The following is an 18,044-nucleotide window of genomic DNA, read 5'->3' as shown; positions in this document are numbered from 1 at the left end:
CGCTCTCTTCTGTTCGTCAGTTCCTCTCAATGCGACGACCGCCACGCCGACCCATGCACAGATTATTTTTTCATCGAGGATTACAGATAGTGACATTAAGAAGAGTCCACGGGCCGCGCTTCTAATAGCCGCGGGTTAATACTCGGCACTTAACTCTCTTTTAAAAGCTTTTCGTTCGAGGCGTGTCGGGTAGGCGAAGCCGCCTCACCCGAGCCGCAAGCGACTATTCGACGAGGATTCCGGACGGCGTTGAGGAATTTTAAGAAGAGGAGCGCCATGTTGTAAGGGTGAGTCCACTTCAAATTCTTAATCGTCCCTTCACTTCATAATGTTGTTATGGTCTCTAATTCGGGGTTATTCAAACTCTATTTCAATGGATTTTTCGCCAAAAATGTTAATTTAGCTTTAGCTAATGAGTTGGGAAGAACGCCACCAAAAGCTTGTATTAGTTTGAGCTGTGTTGGGCATTAAGATATTTTTAAAAAGCAATTCCATCTGCAAAATGTAGGTTTTTTTAATGTACTATTCACTTAGTTTTTTTTTTTTTTTTAAATCATGTAAAGGACTTTTTTTTGTGTATTAATCAAAGCCGAATGTTTAAGCATAATCTGTTTGCAACTTTAAATTGTGCTGCATAACAGATTTGCAACTAAATTAGTTTTTTTTTTTTGCTAATAAGATTCCTGTATATGTATTTGTGTATATATATAAAATTCTCTCATGGTTCTTATAAATGGATGTTTATACTTATAATTTCAATATATTTCCAATGAGTTAGTACTCCCACTCCTGCCTAATTACAGTTTTTTTTAAATTATCCAAATAATATAATCATAAATAAAATGATGTGTTGAAATGATATGAGATTTCACAGGAAAACCGTAGAACGAGATTCTGGATTTACAGAATAAAAGAGTGGCGGACTTTCCATACCTTTTACCAAGAAGCGGACTTTCATGGCGGTGGCAAAGTATCAGGTACTGGAAAACTCATTTTTACAACGTCAACATTTCTCAACCGTAGTCTTCATTTATTTTGATTTTTTTTTCCCATCTCGCGAGGCGGGAGCATCTGGCCATCACGGCTCCGCCCCTCAGATCTCCGTGACCCAGAGCACGCCGGATCCGAAGAGGAAGCTGCTCTTGTCGCCCGGCAACCGCTTGCGGGTTCCCATCGAGCCAGGCCACGACCATTCCGTCAAGGTGGGTGCCTAACGTCATTCTTCGGCTCTTTTTGGGGGGGATTTTGATGGCGTTGTTTTGACCCCGACAGCCCGAAACTGTGACCAATGTGGAGCAGTGCTTGATGGATCCCAGTCAGAGTGCCCCCTGCACCCCCAGGCACGCTGAGGGGACGTCCGTCTTTAATGCTTCCAACAAAGGTAAATGGCCAAAGTCACATTAAATGACTATCAAATTGTTATTGTTTTATTTTTACCGTTTCAGGGACAGTGGACATCTTATCATTAGCTTAACTCGTACTTAAATATATTGTGGTAGTTATATTTTTTACAGTATACTTTTACTTTTTACCTTATTGAATTATTTGATACTTTCCCTAACACATTTACAGTAATCCGTCGAATATCACGGTTAATGTAGACCAGACATGTCCGCAATAATTAAAAAATGGCGAATTAGAGTCCCCCAGTTATAACTTTTTTTTCTGTGCTGAGTCATAGTAGTAAAATTGGCTTTTGCTTACAAGTTGCAGCGTGGATTTTCACATTTTTATGAACTTAAAAAAAAAAAGTATATATATGTACATATATTTTTTAAATGTTTTTTGAAATAATTAATAGCAGGAAAAAAATTGCAATAAGTGAAGTCGCGATAATCGGGGGATTACTGTACAATTTATTTATTTACATTTTATTGTACTGCCTGTTGCAAAAAGCACAAACACTCCAATTGGATGAAATGTGTGTGTATATATATATATATATATATATATATATATTTAAAATGGTTTTTTAAATAATTAATAGCAGAAAAAAAAATGGCGATAAGTGAAGACGCAATAATCGAGGGATTACTGTACAATTTATTTACTTACATTTTATTGTTCTGCCTGTCGCAAAAAGCACAAACGCTCCAATTGGATGAGTGTATTTCAACAAAATACAATAATTTGTGCATGAATGGGTTCATTTTGTTCCACTTTTTTTGCCAGATTGCGAGTCCTTCTTGAACTTGTTGGCCAACACGCAGAGCCGCCGGCTGGACGACCAACGAGTGTCCATGCCGTCGTTACCCAAAATAGACAAAGCGCCCAAATCCCCCGGGGATTCCAGTTACTTGTGCGACATGGTCTCCAAAGTCCAGGTTATTATATTATGTTTTTATACATGTATGTATTTGCTCTTCGGAGGCCGTACGGAATACGAACGAATCAAATAATATAATAAACGTTTTCAGAATAGCAGAATGGAAGACCAAAGGTGCTCCTTACCGCAAATTCACCACGCAGAGTCAACCCGCAAGGATAATAGCGCTTCCGACATTCCACGTTCGGCCTCCTTCAGCCCCGATTCTGACTCGCCACGCCCCAAGAGTCAAGAACCGACAGGTTAGACAATCGTATCGCCCAAAAAAATACTTCTCTCGCTGAGTTCTTCCAACGTCGGCTGTTCGTTTCTCCCCGTCCAAATGGATGAGCGGGCGATGGCACTTGAATAATAACTGATTTTCACGTGTCCGCAGGCCCGCATTCTGACAAGTTCTTCAGCCTGCTGGCCAACTCGCTAGGCAAACGTCTGGACGACCAGCGAGCGTCTCTACGGCCTTTGCCTCGGGTTCAAAATGGAGGCGCCACCCAAACGCGCAAACCGGACGCCAATTATTTGTGTTACATGGTCTCCAAAGTCCAGGTGTCCAACAAAATCCTACCTAACATGCGTGAACCATTTTTTCTGATAAAAAAAACTATTGGATTTCTTAAGGTTTAAAATAGTTTTGTACTTTTTGGGGGTTAATTTGACCCCCCCAAAAAATGACGGATGTGAAATGAAATCTGTCAAGTAAATTCAGTAAATAACAATGTTGTAATTTTCCAACAGGGCTCCAGGCTGGATGACCAGAGATGTTCAGCGCCCCAAGTTCTCCAGAACTTGGCCACCCCGACCCCTCAGCGTAAAGTCTTACCCACTCCGGAGCTTCCGGACAAAACTCTAATGAACTCTGCTTCACAAAACCGAGACCAAAGTCATCCTCAACAAGAGGTATGTGGACAGACCGGAAAGTCCACCCGTGAAATGTCATCTTATTTCCCCGTTTTCTCAAGTTCTCTCAGGCCGAAGAACGGCAATTCCTGAAAATGCTGAGTCACGCTCAAAGCGGACGCATGGACGAGCAGCGTTGCACTTTACGGCAAAGCAGAAGCACGCCCAGCTCGCCCGCCAGAAGGCCAAAAGAAGCCGCCGCGGGTCAGGAAACAAACACAAGAGGGGGATCCTGGAGCCTGTCAATCTTTCTGAGGTCCTTCATCTCTCGCGCAGGTCCAGAAGCGGATGCGCTCTTCCGCATGCTGGACCAGAGTCAGAACCGCAGGCTGGACGACCAGAGGTTGTGTCTCCCCTCCCTGCCTGGGATAGGCGGATCTTCGGAAAGCGGAAAATGCCATCAGGGTCAAGGAAAAGCTAAAATTCCAGTATGTACCGTATTTTGCCGTTTAATATACCCGGGTATATTAAATGATTTTTGCTGTTTTGAGCCTCCCGTTTTTGCGCCATTTAATATACCCCCTGCCGTTTAATATACCCGGGTATATTAAATGGCAACTCAGCTTTTTGGGTCAAGATTTGTATGGTGTTCATGGGGGCATAATTATAGATACTTAAGTTCATTAAAATTCCAAGTCAGACTTCATTCAGCAGTAAGTAGTTTTAACCTGAGCAGTAAGTAGTTTTAGTCTGCAAAACGTTGATGCACCCCGTCACGGCATAAAGAGTGCGTAGTGGATCGTACCTTCCTGTTTGTGCGCCGTTTAATATACCCCTGCCGTTTAATGTACCCGGGTATATTAAATGGGGGGGGGGGGGTATTAAACAGCAAAATACGGTACCTTTTACGCTTGTCAAATCCATGAAACATGGGTGTCAAAACTAAGGATTCTGCCCACCGTGTCATTTTGGGTGGATGAATCATGGGTTGACTTGATGTAATAATGATCCATGGTTCTCTTATCTGTCAGGTTGGTGCACCACAAATCACGGTGAATGAAGGGACACCGTCCAAAAAACAGGGTGTCCAAGCACCTGCCCCATTGGACTGCAACCTGTCAAAGTCTGCGTCCTTCAACTGCGAGACGGAATACCAGAGGACGCACGATTCCACGGCCCGGGTAAATCACAGTAATGATAACAATCGGAATATTTGGGGATATCAAATGATCAGTCGTTATTTTTGCATTGGATCTCATGACAACATCCACTGATAACATTTCGTTTTTTTTCCAGATGACTGTGAAGGTGTCATTGAGTTTCACACCACAGATGGTAACCCTGTCTTAATATAAAATACTATATTTTCCAGAGTAGTTGTTCTACTCCCCCCAAAAAACCAACAACATTGGTCACAACAGACTTTAAGTCGCATTTATTTAGGTGATTCGTCATGTAGATTAATTTCTACATGTCAACTTGGTTTGAGCATATTTTGAATGGGATTTCATATATTTTAATGGATACCGCATATCCTAATAAGTGCGACTTTTAGTCTGAAAATGACAATATCTATTGTCATCCATTGTATGATATGTTTTTCTTTGCTCACTTACTCTAGGGAAATAAACATTTCAACCAGCCTTGCACTTTTCCGGAAGTCTTCCTCACCCTGGGTGCCCCGGGAGAAAACCTCATGATCCCCCTGAGCCCGAGACCTGGAAGACCCGTGTCCTGGAACCTCAACCTCATCCCCAAGGAAGATGAGGACTCCCCTCGCCCCTCGCGGCCGTCGTCACCCCAGCCGAAGGCGGCTTGTAAGGTGCAGCGTGGTAATTCTCCGGGACGGGCGGGGCTCGCCATTACGCCGGAAGAAGACTGTTTCTCGCTGATCGAGAAGGTTCACACGACCCACCTTCAAGGGGGGCACAAACAAAAAGGGGATGCGGTTCGGGGGATTGGAAACGCAAAAGGAGGTGCCAAGAAAGATAGGAAAGATGATGTTAATAAACACTAGTGTCCAATCTTTTTTTTTTCCCTATGAGGCCAGTTTTAGGAGAAAAAAAAGGTTGTTGTAATTTATTAGGATGTTTACACTGCTGGAACAAAGAGACAACCAAGTTAGGTAAAATAATACAATGTATATTTATTTATAAGTATTAAAAAAAATGATGAAATTGTACTGTTTTATTCAGGTTTGTACCCCAGGGCTAATGAAGAACCAGTGTTTTGGGCGAATACCTCCATCTTGTGTTAAACCTAAGAATTGCAACAGAATGTAAACTTCATTCAAGCTTCTTGTCCAGACCATATTCAGGTATTTTCATAATTTTGTTGTGTGCCGCCACATTTTGTGCTGTAGTTCACCTTAATTTGTTCACTTGTCATTTTGCTTGCTTCATAAGTTTATTCACAACTTGTGTAGATTTGTGTAAAATAAACACTACTGTAATGACTATGTATATTTTTGTGTGAATAATGAATGTCGCTATTGTAATGATGATCGAGAACATGTGACTCAAATGTTTTAGCATTTTTAAAAAAATGACAAATGTGCTATTGTCCTTTGCATTTCAAACATTTATTGGTTATCTTGAATTTACAGACATTCCATATTGTATGGATCTGTTCACTGAATCCACTTGACTTTATTCAGTAGAGTCACCCTGAAAAAGAAGTTCAAGATTTAATGTCATTCTTGGAGGTTTGTACACATTTGACACTTGGAAAAAGAGAAGAAAAAAAGACCTTTCCAGTATCACGGCTCTTGGCCCTCAGCTTGTTGACTTGAGACTCAGCGATGTCAGCACGCTCCTGAGCCTCTTCCAGCTCATGTTGGACCTTCCTGAGCCTGGACATGTGGGTATTGGCCTGTTCCTCCTGTGACAGAAAATGACTTATTTTGAATAAATATATCCTCTGTCATAGTATTTGTCAGATTCCTTGCGAGCAGACTCACGGCCTCTTCAGCTTGTCTCTTGTAAGCTTTGACTTTCAACTGCAATTTATCCACCAGATCCTGAAGTCTCGTACCATTCTTCTTGTCCTCCTCAGTCTGTAAGTGTATACAAATGTTTTTTTTTTCCCACTCTTCTGACTCCGAAAAGTGAAATTGAATGTAGATTACCTGGTAGGTCAGTTCCTTCACTCTTCTTTCATATTTGCGAACACCTTTAACGGCGTCCACTCCACGTCTTTGCTCGGTCTCCACTTCGGTTTCGAGCTCACGGACCTAAATAATAATGAGAAAAAAAGGGGAATAACTTTATTGTAACGACGCAGTGGACAATGAACACACATTCGTTCCGCACCTGGATCTAATTGGCTGCTCGCCATTTTCGCGCTACACTTAGCTTTGCAGTGCTACTCTACATTCGGAGGAGTGCGTCAGCAATTTTGGCCATTTTCACCGCTTAAAATAATACTAATAGTACTTGTTTATCCTCATTTTTGAGAGTTTCAAGAAGACTCAACATACCGGTGTTTCGGTAAGTGGCCGCTGCATTGGGAGTCGTCACAAGGTAGGTAATAAGCATTAAGAAAATGCCATTTTACCCTAACATTAGATATGCGGTCAAATTGTATTCGACGTCACAATTAGGTCATTTCTACTGTCATAGAGTTGTTAAAAGAGGTAATTCCATTATTGTATATTATCAAACTAGTGGTTAGACGTGATTTAGATTAGTTTCGGCATTTTCCGTTTTGTATATGCACCTGTTATATCGTATATTAACTGGCTTGCCGCTAGTCGTTAGCCATTTGCTATTAGACTCGTCATTTTCCGTTTTGTATATCTTCGTGTTACACCGTATTAAATGTCTTGTCTTCTAAAGAACATTTGTATTTTTGCATTGATATATTTTTATGCCGCTAGTGTTTAGCCATTTGCTATTAGACTCGTCATTTTCCGTTTTGTATATGCTCGTGTTACACCGTATTAACTGTCTTGTCTTCTAATGAACATTTGTATTTTTGCATTGATATATTTGTATTCCGCTAGTGATTAGCCATTTGCAATTAGACTCGTCATTTTCCGTTTTGTATATGCTCGTGTTACACTGTATTAACTGTCTTGTCTTCTAAAGAATATTTGTATTTTTGGATTGGTATATTTTATGCAAATTTAGTTGACACATTTAAATATGGCAACACGAAGATATTGACAAAAGTCTTCCTCACCCCAAATATTTTTTCCCTATTCAAGTCCACCTAGGACGAAATGGTGACACGTAAGTGGCCGCTGCATTGGGAGTCGTTACAGGTCGGTAATAAGCATTAAGAAAATTCAATTTTACCCTAACATTAAATATGCTGTCAATTTGTATACGACGTCACAATTAGGTCATTTCTACTGTCATGGAGTTGTTAAAAAGAGGCAATTCAATTATTGTATATTAATAAACTAGTAGACGTTCTAAAGAACATTTGTATTTTTGCATTGATATATTTTTATGCAAATTTAGTTGACACATTTAGACATGGCAACACGAAGATAATGTCAAAAGTTTGAACCCCCCATATATTTTTTACCCATTCAAGTCCACATAGGACGAAATGGTGACACTGTATCGTCTTATGATGAACTATTTATCTTAGAATCAGTGTATTATGATGGCATCAATATCATGTATGTGACTGTATGGTAAACAAATGAGCAAGACTGTTTTTATGGGGGTATTAACATAGAAATATACTTGATTAAATAGGAAAAACAATCATACTCTAGTACAGTGATCGTGTATTTCATTACCCTGGATTCCAGTTTCTGGAGCTGCTTCTTGCCACCCTTCATGGCGAGGTTTTCCGCCTCATCCAAACGGTGCTGCAAGTCCTTGACGGTTACTTCCAGGTTCTTCTTCATCCTCTCCAGATGAGCACTGGTGTCCTGCTCCTTCTTCAGTTCCTCAGCCATCATGGCAGCCTGAAGAAACGTTAGCCCCGTCATTTACGATCTAGAAAAAGAATTTATGTCTTTGAGTTAGTCAGTCTCACATCAGTGATAGCCTTTTTGGCTTTCTCCTCAGCATTTCTTGATTCCTGAACAGCATCATCAACTTCACTCTGGATCTGGACAAAGTCAGACTCCAGCTTCTTCTTGGTGTTCAGAAGACTGGTGTTCTAAATATTTAAGAAAGAAATGTTTTTAGACATTTGTTAACACATGACAGTAAAATTACTTGAATCTAGAACAGGGGTGGGCAAACTATTCCACAAAGGGCCACAGTGGGTGCATGTTTTCATTCCAACCTATTGGGGGGTCACCTTTTCACCAATCTGGTGTCCTACAAGTGCAATCAGTGGATTGCAGTCAGGTGGTTCTTGTTTTCTGCAGAAATCTCATTGGTTAAACTGTCTGTGCTATATCGGTTGGAACAAAAACCTGCACCCACAGCGGCCCTCCAGGACCGGTTTGCCCATACCTGATCTAGAAGAAGCAGGATGGTAGTTCTGTTGATGTCTGTGGTGTGATGTCAATTGACGAAACCAAACCTGAGAGTGAAGCAATCCGACACGCTCGCTAGCGTCGACCAGCTCCTGCTCGGCCACTTTGCGGCCTCTCTCGGTCTGCTCCAGCGCCGCTCTCAACTCCTCGATTTCAGCCAGCATCAGGCCGTTCCTGCGTTCCACCATGGCAGCCTGTTCCTTCATGTCTTCTTGTCCTCTGACAGCTTCGTCAAGGTGCAGTTGAGCATCCTGGGGGGAAAAAAATCAAATCATCAATCCTCCGCCCGTTAGCATGCAAGTATGTGGAGCTCACCTTGAGTTGTCCCTGGACGTTCCTCAGCTGTTTCTGGGCTTCAGCAGCCTGTCTGTTGGCGTGGCTGAGCTGAATCTCCATCTCGTTCAGGTCTCCCTCCATCTTCTTCTTGACCCTCAGGGCGTCGTTCCTGCTCCTGACCTCAGCATCCAGGGTGCTCTGCATGGAGTCCATCACTCTCTGGCTGTTCCTCTTGATCTGCTCCATCTCCTCGTCCTTCTCGGCCAGCTTTCTGTCAACCTCGCCCTTGATCTGGTTGAGCTCAAGCTGCACGCGTAGAATCTTGGACTCCTCGTGCTCCAGCGTGCCCTGTGGACCAGAAATTACATTTTTTTAAAGTGACATCATAAGCCAACAAAGCAGCACACGTTTGGAGATCACACAGAGTATCGTGAAGCTTTTATTTAATGCTAATAAAACGAGGTACCTCTGCTTCCTCGAGAGCCGTCTGAATCTCTGCCTTTTCACCTTCTACCGTCTTCTTAGCTTTTTCAAGCTCGTGGATGTTCTTTCCTGTCTCCCCAATCTGTTCAGTTAAATCTGAGATCTCCTCTAGAGGGTAAAAAAAAAACAAGAGAAAACATTTTCTAACATTTCTTCCCAAGAATCGGTTCTAACGATTTGTTGACTCACGCTGCAGGTTCTTGTTCTCCCTCTTCATGGTCTCCAGTTGATCCAGAGCCTCCTCGTAAGAGTTCTTCATCTTGAACAGTTCAGTGCTGAGAGAACGAGCCTCCTTTTGGGATCCTTCCAGCTCCGCTTGACCCTCCTCAAATTTCTGCTTCCATTCTGCCAGGACCTACAGCATATTTTTTTAGTATTAGTCAGAAAGAAATGTCTTTCACTTGGTTTAATTCTCTAACCTTATCAAAGTTCCTCTGCTTCTTGTCAAGGTTAGCAGCCATGGCGTTAGCTCTCTCCACATCAATCATGAGGTCCTCCACCTCACCCTGCAGCCTCTGTTTGGTCTTCTCCAATGAGGCGCACTTGGAGTTCACAGCTTCAATGGACTCCTCAGCCTCTTGGAGACGCTGGGCAAGCTTCTTCCTGTAGGTAGTCATCCATTTTTCTCGTCAGTCGTGTACAAAACACGAGCTCCACTGAGAAGAATTAACGGTCAATGAGCTAAGAATGAAGTCTAATGGACTAACTTGGCCTCCTCCAGCTCCTCAGTGCGCTGGATGGCGTCAGTCTCATATTTGGCCCTCCACTGTGCCACCTCACTGTTGGCCTTGGACATTCCTCGTTGCAGTTCAGCTTTGGCCTCCTGCTCTTCCTCAAACTGCTCTCTGAGCAGGTCGCAGTCGTGGCGGGCAGACTGAACGGCGTGGGCCAAGGCGTTCTTGGCCTAAAATCAAAAACCAGAAGCACAACACAATTGACATCTGCCCAACGCATCCCAGTCCCGAAACGATCCAGTTTTGTACCTTGACTTCCTCCTCGATATGTCTTTTCAGCTCTTCAATCTGCTGAGTGTAAGCTTGCTTGCCTCTGGTCAGTTGAGAAATCAGGGCTTCCTTCTCCTCAAGCTGACGAGCAAACTCACCTAAGCAAATGAGAAATGTTTTCAAGCGCACGTCAAAAGTCTGAAGCACTGCAACTTCTGGAGATCGACGACTCACCGTTTTCAGTTTGCAGCCTTGCCTTCTGTGCGCCCACATCATTCAGCTGCCGCACATTCTCGTCATTCTTGGTCTTGATTTCATTTAACTGGTCTTCGAGAGTTCGGCACATTTTCTCCAAGTTGCCCTACAAAGAGCAATTTGTTTGAAATCTTCTTGCGATGGCAAGGTAATGTTTGAAAATCTACCTTGGCTTTAGCCACGGCCTCCATGTTGCTGGAGAGGTCATCGATCTCCATCTTGTACTCGCTCTTCTCCTTCTCCAGCTTCTGCTTGACGCGCTGGAGGTTGTCGATCTGCTCGCCCAGCTCGGCCACGGTGTCGGCCTGCTTCTTGCGCAGAGCGGCCGCCGTGGCCTCGTGCTGCAGGGTGGACTCCTCCAGATCGCGACGCAGCTTCTGGAACTCGGCCTCGCGCTTCTTGTTCATCTCGATCTGAGACGCCGTGGCTCCGCCGGCTTCCTCCAGCCTCTCGCTGATCTCCTCCAGCTCCCTGGAAAGGTCGGCCCTCTGCTTCTCCACCTTGGCACGGGCGGCCCTCTCGGCCTCGATCTCTTCTTCCAGCTCCTCAATGCGGGCCTAGGTTGGACCATAGCGTTGCCAAAATGACATGGAATTCATGTCGAATATCAGGTTTACCGGGGTTGAAGAAGTTACCTGGAGTTCCTTGATCTTCTTCTGGTGCTGAGCACCAAGGGACTGCTCGTCTTCAATCTTGCTGAGCAGCTGGCTGGTTTCAAAGTCCTTCCTTTGAGAAGAAAGGAAACATAGATGCTAAGATCAATTTCTCTAGCTAGCAGGGATGTCTTGTTTCCAAGATATTTTTGCTTCTTACTTCTTGATTTTCTCATCAGATTGTTGTTTGTCATTCTCCAGATCCATGATGGATTCCTGGGCCAGTTTCAGGTCACCCTCGAGCTTCCTCTTGGCTCTCTCAAGATCCATGCGAAGCTTTTTCTCTTGCTCCAGTGAACCCTCAAGCTGTTAAATGAGGTTTTGAAATCAATGTGGAAAATGATATATTTCCAATTATAAATCTTAAAGTCAAACTGGTGTTCTTACGTCATCCACTTGCTGTTCCAGCTTTGTCTTGGCCTTGGTCAGAGTGTTGACTTTGTCTTCCTCAGCCTGAAGATCGTCCAGCGTTTGCTGGTGCGCCTCTTGGAGGGCTTTCTTCTCCTTTGTCAACTTGGCAATAGACTCGTCTTGAGATGCCATTTCCTCCGTCAGGTTTTTCACCTAAATTATTGCAATTGTGTTGGGTAAATACATTATTTGTTTCGTAAAATTCATTAGTGGTGTGAATACATTTCCTAAATCAATGCTTCATCATCCCATGAGAATCGGAGTAAAGTTAACCTTGTTTTCTGTCGCATGTTTCTCCTTCTCCACTTTTGCCAAGGTGAGTTCCAGATCATCAATATCCTTCTTCAACTCTGAGCATTCGTCCTCCAGCTTCCTCTTCTTGGCCGTCAGCTCGGCGTTGATTTCCTCTTCGTCTTCCAGCCTCTCGGTCGTCTCTTTGAGTTTGGCCTCCAGCTGGATTTTGCTCTTGATCAGACCCTCGCAACGCTCCTCGGCATCCGAGAGGTTCTCACTTTCCTGAAGTCAAACATTGCAAGACAATATTTCTCATCGTAAGCTTCGAATGACCGATCGGTAAAAAGGTGTGTCTTGTGATCACTCACAGATGCCACTTGCAGTTGCAAGTCATTCTTCTCCTGTAACAGGGAAACCATCTTTTCCTCCAGTTCCTTCTTTTTGGCCAGAGCCGTGGCCAGGTCGTTTTGCATCTTGCCGTAATTCTCCTTCATCTGCTGCAGCTCTTTTTCAGTCTCAGCGCTTTTCAGAAGAGGCTTGATCTTGAAGTACAGGTGCATCCACGGCCAGTTCTTCACATTCATGAAGGAACGGACATTGTACTGTACGGTGAAGATTGCATCTCTATGGAACACAATACGTAATATTAAGGACATCTGAGCGTCAATGTGGTATTGAGTTTGACGGTGCTTATGTCCCGTATTTCTACCTCCTTTCCATCATCTTCACAAACTCTTTCCTCATGAGGAATCCTCTGATGAGAGCCTGAGTCAAGGTCACCAATGCTGCCAGTTTGTCATCTCGCATCTCCTCCAGCGTACCCAGAAGACCAGCTTTGAAGAACACCTGTGTCGTAGAAATGAGTTTGAACGAATGACGCGACCTGTTGTCCCTTTGAACCCACCTTAGTGTGCCCAAATCTGTACTGAGTGTGATCCACGTCAATGGATCCCAGCAGTTTCTCTGCAGCCTTCTTGTTGTCGATGAACTGACCCTCAGGGATGACACTGGCATTCAATACTTTGTATCTGTAGAAGATGGAAGGGATTCATGTCTTTCGTCTTGCTAAATACACTTGAACAGATTTAAAGCTACCTCTGCTTGAAGTCACCATAGAGGATTCTGCTGGGGAAACCTTTCCTGCAGATTCTGATGCCCTCAAGTACACCGTTACACCTCAGCTGGTGGATGACCAAGAAGTTCGCCATCATACCTGAAGATTTTTTTTTCCAGTGATCGTATCAATCTAAGAAACGTCAAAGTCAAGGGCCTGGACCGAACATCAAACCTGGGGTCTTTGTTTCATTCGGAATCAGGCAGCGCACAAAGTGGGGATGGGTGCTCCTCAAGTTGGTCATGAGCTTGCCCAAGTTCTCCTATGAGTTCAAACACAAGCAATTCAAACAACTGCCACCTGCAATTTGTGATCTCATCACGTACACTAATTTCACATTTACCCTGAATAGAGCGGAGACAGTCTGGAAGGATCCTCCCTTCTTTTTTCCGCCTCCCTTCTTGCCACCACCACTAGCCTCTGTTTTACAATTCACTCTCAGTATTTGCCATGATAGTCAACACCATTTCTAGTTAAAGGACAAAGTTCACACCGTCAGCGGCAGCATGAGTTGCGTACAACATGGCCAGAAGCTTGTTGGAAGCCTTCTGATAGAGCTGGACCACGGAGTCGTTCAGTGGGTCCTTGTTCTTGTCTAACCAGCCGGTGATGTTGTAGTCCACGGTGCCGGCGTAGTGAACCAGTGAGAAGTGGGCTTCAGCCTTGCCCTTTGCAGGCTTCGGCTTCTCGAAGGCCTTGGTCTTGCCAAGATGCTGATCGTACAGCTTGTTTTTGAAAGACGTGTCTGTAGCCTTGGGGAACATGCACTCCTCTTCAAGGATGGAGAAGATGCCCATTGGCTGGTTGGGAAAGTCACGGTGGGTGGTCATGTCGTCGGCGCACCGGTCATTTTCTCAGAAAGCCGCGAGAACAGGTCTCACCTTCTCGATCAGCTCGATGCAAGCAGCCAAGTCCATACCGAAATCGATGAAGTCCCAATTGATGCCCTCTTTCTTGTATTCTTCTTGCTCCAGGACAAACATGTGGTGGTTGAAGAACTGTTGCAGTTTCTCATTGGTGAAGTTGATGCACAGCTGCTCCAAGCTGTTGTACTATGCAAAACAGATATGGAATTTATCCACCGATGCGTTCACGAGCATATTCTGGTTCGAGTCGTCCGTGACTTACATCGAAGATCTCGAATCCGGCGATGTCCAACACGCCGATGAAGAACTGCCTTGGCTGCTTTGTGTCCAACATCTCGTTGATGCGGATGACCATCCACAAGAACATTTTCTCGTAGACGGACTTGCACAAAGCCGAGACGGCATTGTTGACCTACAAGAGAGATGCCAGAGGAAGTATTTGTAGCTCAAGAAGGCTGGACCTCCCGAGTCTTGATTTTGCTCAACTTACCTGTGGCACGGTCTGACCTTTGGTCACCATCTCGTTTCCAACTTTGACCCGAGGGTAGCACAGGGCTTTCAACATGTCCGCTGAGTTCAGACCCATGAGGTAAGCGATTTTATCAGCATCTGTTGAACAAGGATTTGGCAAATTTGTGAGTGTTTGTCGTGGTTTGCGGTGAAGGCGTTGCGACACAATTGCAAGACCTACCCTCGGTACCATCCGGTTCACCCTGCTCCTCCCGCTGCTTCTGCTTGAATTTCATGCTGCCGTGATGCATCACAGCACCAGTCAGCTTGTAGATGCCCAGTTTCTCCTCTGCAGTGAATCCCAGGATGTCAATGGCCGTCTGTAACGTGCACAAGCTGATCTTATTTCTGGTTCGCACTGATCCAACTCAAATGTGCCCATGTGGTTTTCTCTCCTTACGTCGGTGGCAATGAACTCCTCCACGTCGTCGATGCTCTTGACAGTGATCTCACCCTGGCTGATCATATGGTAGTCATATGGGTTGGTGGTAATCAGGAGAGCCTCTTGAATAAAATGAAGAGAATACGTCACCCTATTTTGGAATGATAGTTTACTGGCGCTTTAGGTGTACATTTGATGTGACTTACCCAGCAGCTCGGGCTTGTGTCCTGTCATCAGCTGATAGAAGATATGGTAGCTCCTCTCGGCGGACAACTGGAAGGTGACACGGGACTTCTCCAGCAGATCTTAATGGTCAGACATAGAAATTCACAAGGATCCAAATATTTTGCGCAATTTATGCGATGAAGGGAAAACTCACAAGTTTCAATATCAGCTGAAGCCAGCTTGCCGGAAGTTCCGAAGTGGATTCGGATGAATTTACCCTGAAAGTATTCATGATAACATGTCAGTTTGGGACTTAAGGAGTCGATGTGATTGTCAATCATTGGACTAGTACTTACGAAACGAGAGGAGTTGTCATTCCTCACGGTCTTGGCATTTCCGTAGGCCTCCAGCAGAGGGTTGGCTGCAATGATTTGATCTTCCAGAGAACCCTGCAAGGTCACAATTCTGCCGTCAAGTAATATTTCTAGCGGACTAACTCATCAGCCTCCAGCGAGAGAAGCGTGTAACGACAGTGTAGAGTTTAATCTTAAAGGACGAGCACAAATCTGAATTCGACGGACTCTTTTCTTCGTCTTACCTGGATCTTTCCAGATCCTTCAGCCTTTTTCCCTCCAACGACTGCAATTGTTGCAAAGTACTGGATGACACGCTTGGTGTTGACAGTCTTTCCAGCACCGGATTCTCCACTGAGGAAGATATGAAAAAAAAAAAAATACTTGATTTTTAAAACATTTTTTTTTACCTTAGTTCATTCCAATCTAAATTTCAATCCTTCATAAAATATGTGCCCAGTGACTGTTGAACTCACGTGATCAGAACAGACTGATTTTCACGATCTGTGATTGAAAGGAAAAATGATTATATTGCATTCAGAGTTATTATATAATATCTCTTCGCACCATTTTGCATCGCAATTTTCTTTGTCTTACCAGTGAGCATGAACTGATAAGCATTATCAGAGATGGAGAAGATGTGGGGTGGAGCCTCAATCCTCTTCTTGCCTCTGTAGGCATTCACGACCCTGGTGTCGTACACCGGAAGCCACTTGTAGGGGTTAACCACCACGCAGAAGAGGCCGGAGTAGGTCTGGAAAGAGAAGACGTTGCTCCCGTAAAGCCTAAATCAAATCGGTTGCTTCAAATCGGAGGGAGTTGAAAAGCTCACGTAGATCATCCATGATGCAAAACGCTCTTTGAGGTTATACAACACAGCGGGCTCGTTGAGGTGGGTCATCATGGCCATGTCCTCAATCTTGTCGAACTTGGGAGGGTTCATTGGATGGATGTCATCTTCTTTGACGGTGACGGTCTGAAGATTTAGGACAGTTTGAAATGGAATCAATGTGGAACACAATCCATAAATATGTTTTACTTTGGAGGACTTTATCACAGATGTGAACAAGATCTACTTTTGAAGAAGCTGAGCTTTTTTTGTATCGGCTAATGAAGTGATCCTTTGCTGTTTTCTTTTAAGGGCATCACAGGGTTTAACAAGTATTCACCCCCCCCAAAAAGAAAAAAATAGAGTAGGTTTCTTAGCATGGCAAGTCTAGCTAAGGAAACCAACAGACTGGATCAAATCTTCCCGTCATGGACCTTAACGATCTACCGGCAGTACCTAATACATGTAGTGAGCAACCCCGGATGAGCTCTCTCCCAATCCAAATAGATTTCAACGTCCAGAGCGGTCAAAACCACCAAAAAGTTCATTTGGGGCCTTGGTGTGCGTACCTTTTTGGAAATGAGGGTCTCGACGGTGGCTTTGCCGCCCTCCCGTTTGAGGACTTTACCCCTGAGGTACATCTCCTCAGGGTCAACGACAAAATAGGCGGTCTTGGCATCGAAGGGAGCCGTCTGAGCCTCAATCCTCTCCTTTTCCGACTTCCTGAGGTAAATGGCCGCCTCGCCGTACTGCTCCATCTCCGCGTCGGTACTCATGGTGGCGCTTTAACGGAGACTGCAAAAGCGCAAACTTCTGTCACTTTTGAAGCCGTCGTTAGTCAGCGCATCAACCACGTCAATCAAGTGTGTTAGATAAAATTCGATTGGAATTTACCTCTGCAAGTCCCAACCGAGGATGAAAATCAGATCTGGTCTTACGATCCTATTGAAAAAGCGCTGTTGGTATTGTCGGGGTTCTGGACAGGGGCTTTTATAGCGGTAGGTGGGTAGGTGTGCCCCGCTCGCTTTGGTCATGTATTCTTGCCACGTTGTCGCTAATCTTGTGACGCTGACCTTTAACGTGATTGTGTTGCCTTGTGCCTTGTTTTATGGTCGCCTCCTGTTTGCCCTCCTGCGTTAATGTGAAACGAATAAATAATGACCGCAAATAAACGAAAGAAAGATTCGTATTACAGGATGCTTTAGCTGATGTGCCCTTTTTTAACTCTTAGCTCATTGGCATTGTTTGGACTGGCGAGAAACGATCCCAGTGGTTTAAGAGGTGTCGGTTCATTTGATTCGCTTCGCTTTATTTTCATTTTTAAGTCGTAACTTTTTAGCTGCCGTTTGCGGCGATAGAGGTCCATTCCAATTTGACTGGAAGGCTGGCAGCAATCGAACAAAGATTGAAATGACCTCTAATGGTCACGGAAGTTTGCTACGGCCTTAAGCATTAAATATACAGTTTATGGCAGAATTTTTTTTATTTTTGAAATGTAGCCTTTTTATTTTGAAGCACTTTAGCTGTCATTTACGGTGATAGTCATCCAATCCATTGTGACTGGGAGGGTCGGCTACAAATGTTCAATCCCTGCCGCCAGCACCCGCTCACGGGTCGTAGCGTGGACACCCCTATCCTAAAACAATCCCATTCGGACTTAATTACACCATACGCTCAAACGTTGTCGGCGACATATGATCGTCTCGACTTGGTAGGACTTGGCAACGGTTTTGCGGTTTCGGAAAATCACACAAATGTCATGGGTGTACAGTTGCAGAAGAAACTACACGGCTCACATGTCTGAAATAAAAGTTCGGCTGAGCGCCATCCCATAAAAGTTAAGGAGTGGGCTACATGTCACCTTGGAATGTGATGGATGGATGAACAGTTGCCACCGAGCGAGACTGGGATAAGGCCCAAAATTAGTCCTTTGCCAATAAACAAGATGTCGTAAATACCAGGA

At 44.3% G+C, this 18,044-nt stretch overlaps 1 protein-coding gene and 1 pseudogene across 7 annotated transcripts; one reads left to right on the top strand and one right to left on the bottom strand.

The window, feature by feature from the left end:
* The first annotated feature begins 129 nt into the window (after positions 1–129).
* Positions 130–6,087, top strand: LOC144088800 (uncharacterized). Of its 7 annotated transcripts, none has more exons than XM_077619476.1 (14): positions 130–287; positions 866–977; positions 1,062–1,202; positions 1,273–1,381; positions 2,173–2,324; positions 2,418–2,568; positions 2,703–2,869; positions 3,059–3,220; positions 3,283–3,648; positions 4,192–4,341; positions 4,457–4,495; positions 4,782–4,982; positions 5,356–5,477; positions 5,817–6,087. In XM_077619476.1, exons 2-13 carry the CDS (start codon positions 957–959, stop codon positions 5,440–5,442), a joined length of 1,746 nt encoding a protein of 581 aa, XP_077475602.1. In that variant the 5' UTR covers positions 130–287; positions 866–956; the 3' UTR covers positions 5,443–5,477; positions 5,817–6,087. The 7 variants fall into 7 exon arrangements, with proteins under 7 accessions (XP_077475602.1, XP_077475601.1, XP_077475600.1 ...); XM_077619475.1 differs by having other exon boundaries at positions 5,766–6,087; XM_077619474.1 differs by having other exon boundaries at positions 5,356–6,087.
* LOC144088793 (myosin heavy chain, fast skeletal muscle-like) lies at positions 5,726–16,857 on the bottom strand (annotated as a pseudogene).
* Positions 16,858–18,044: the final 1,187 nt, after the last annotated feature.

Source organism: Stigmatopora argus, chromosome 14, assembly GCF_051989625.1.
Source record: "Stigmatopora argus isolate UIUO_Sarg chromosome 14, RoL_Sarg_1.0, whole genome shotgun sequence".
In the NCBI taxonomy this organism is placed as follows: Eukaryota; Metazoa; Chordata; class Actinopteri; order Syngnathiformes; family Syngnathidae; genus Stigmatopora; species Stigmatopora argus.
This window is presented reverse-complemented; position numbering and strand designations above follow the sequence as displayed.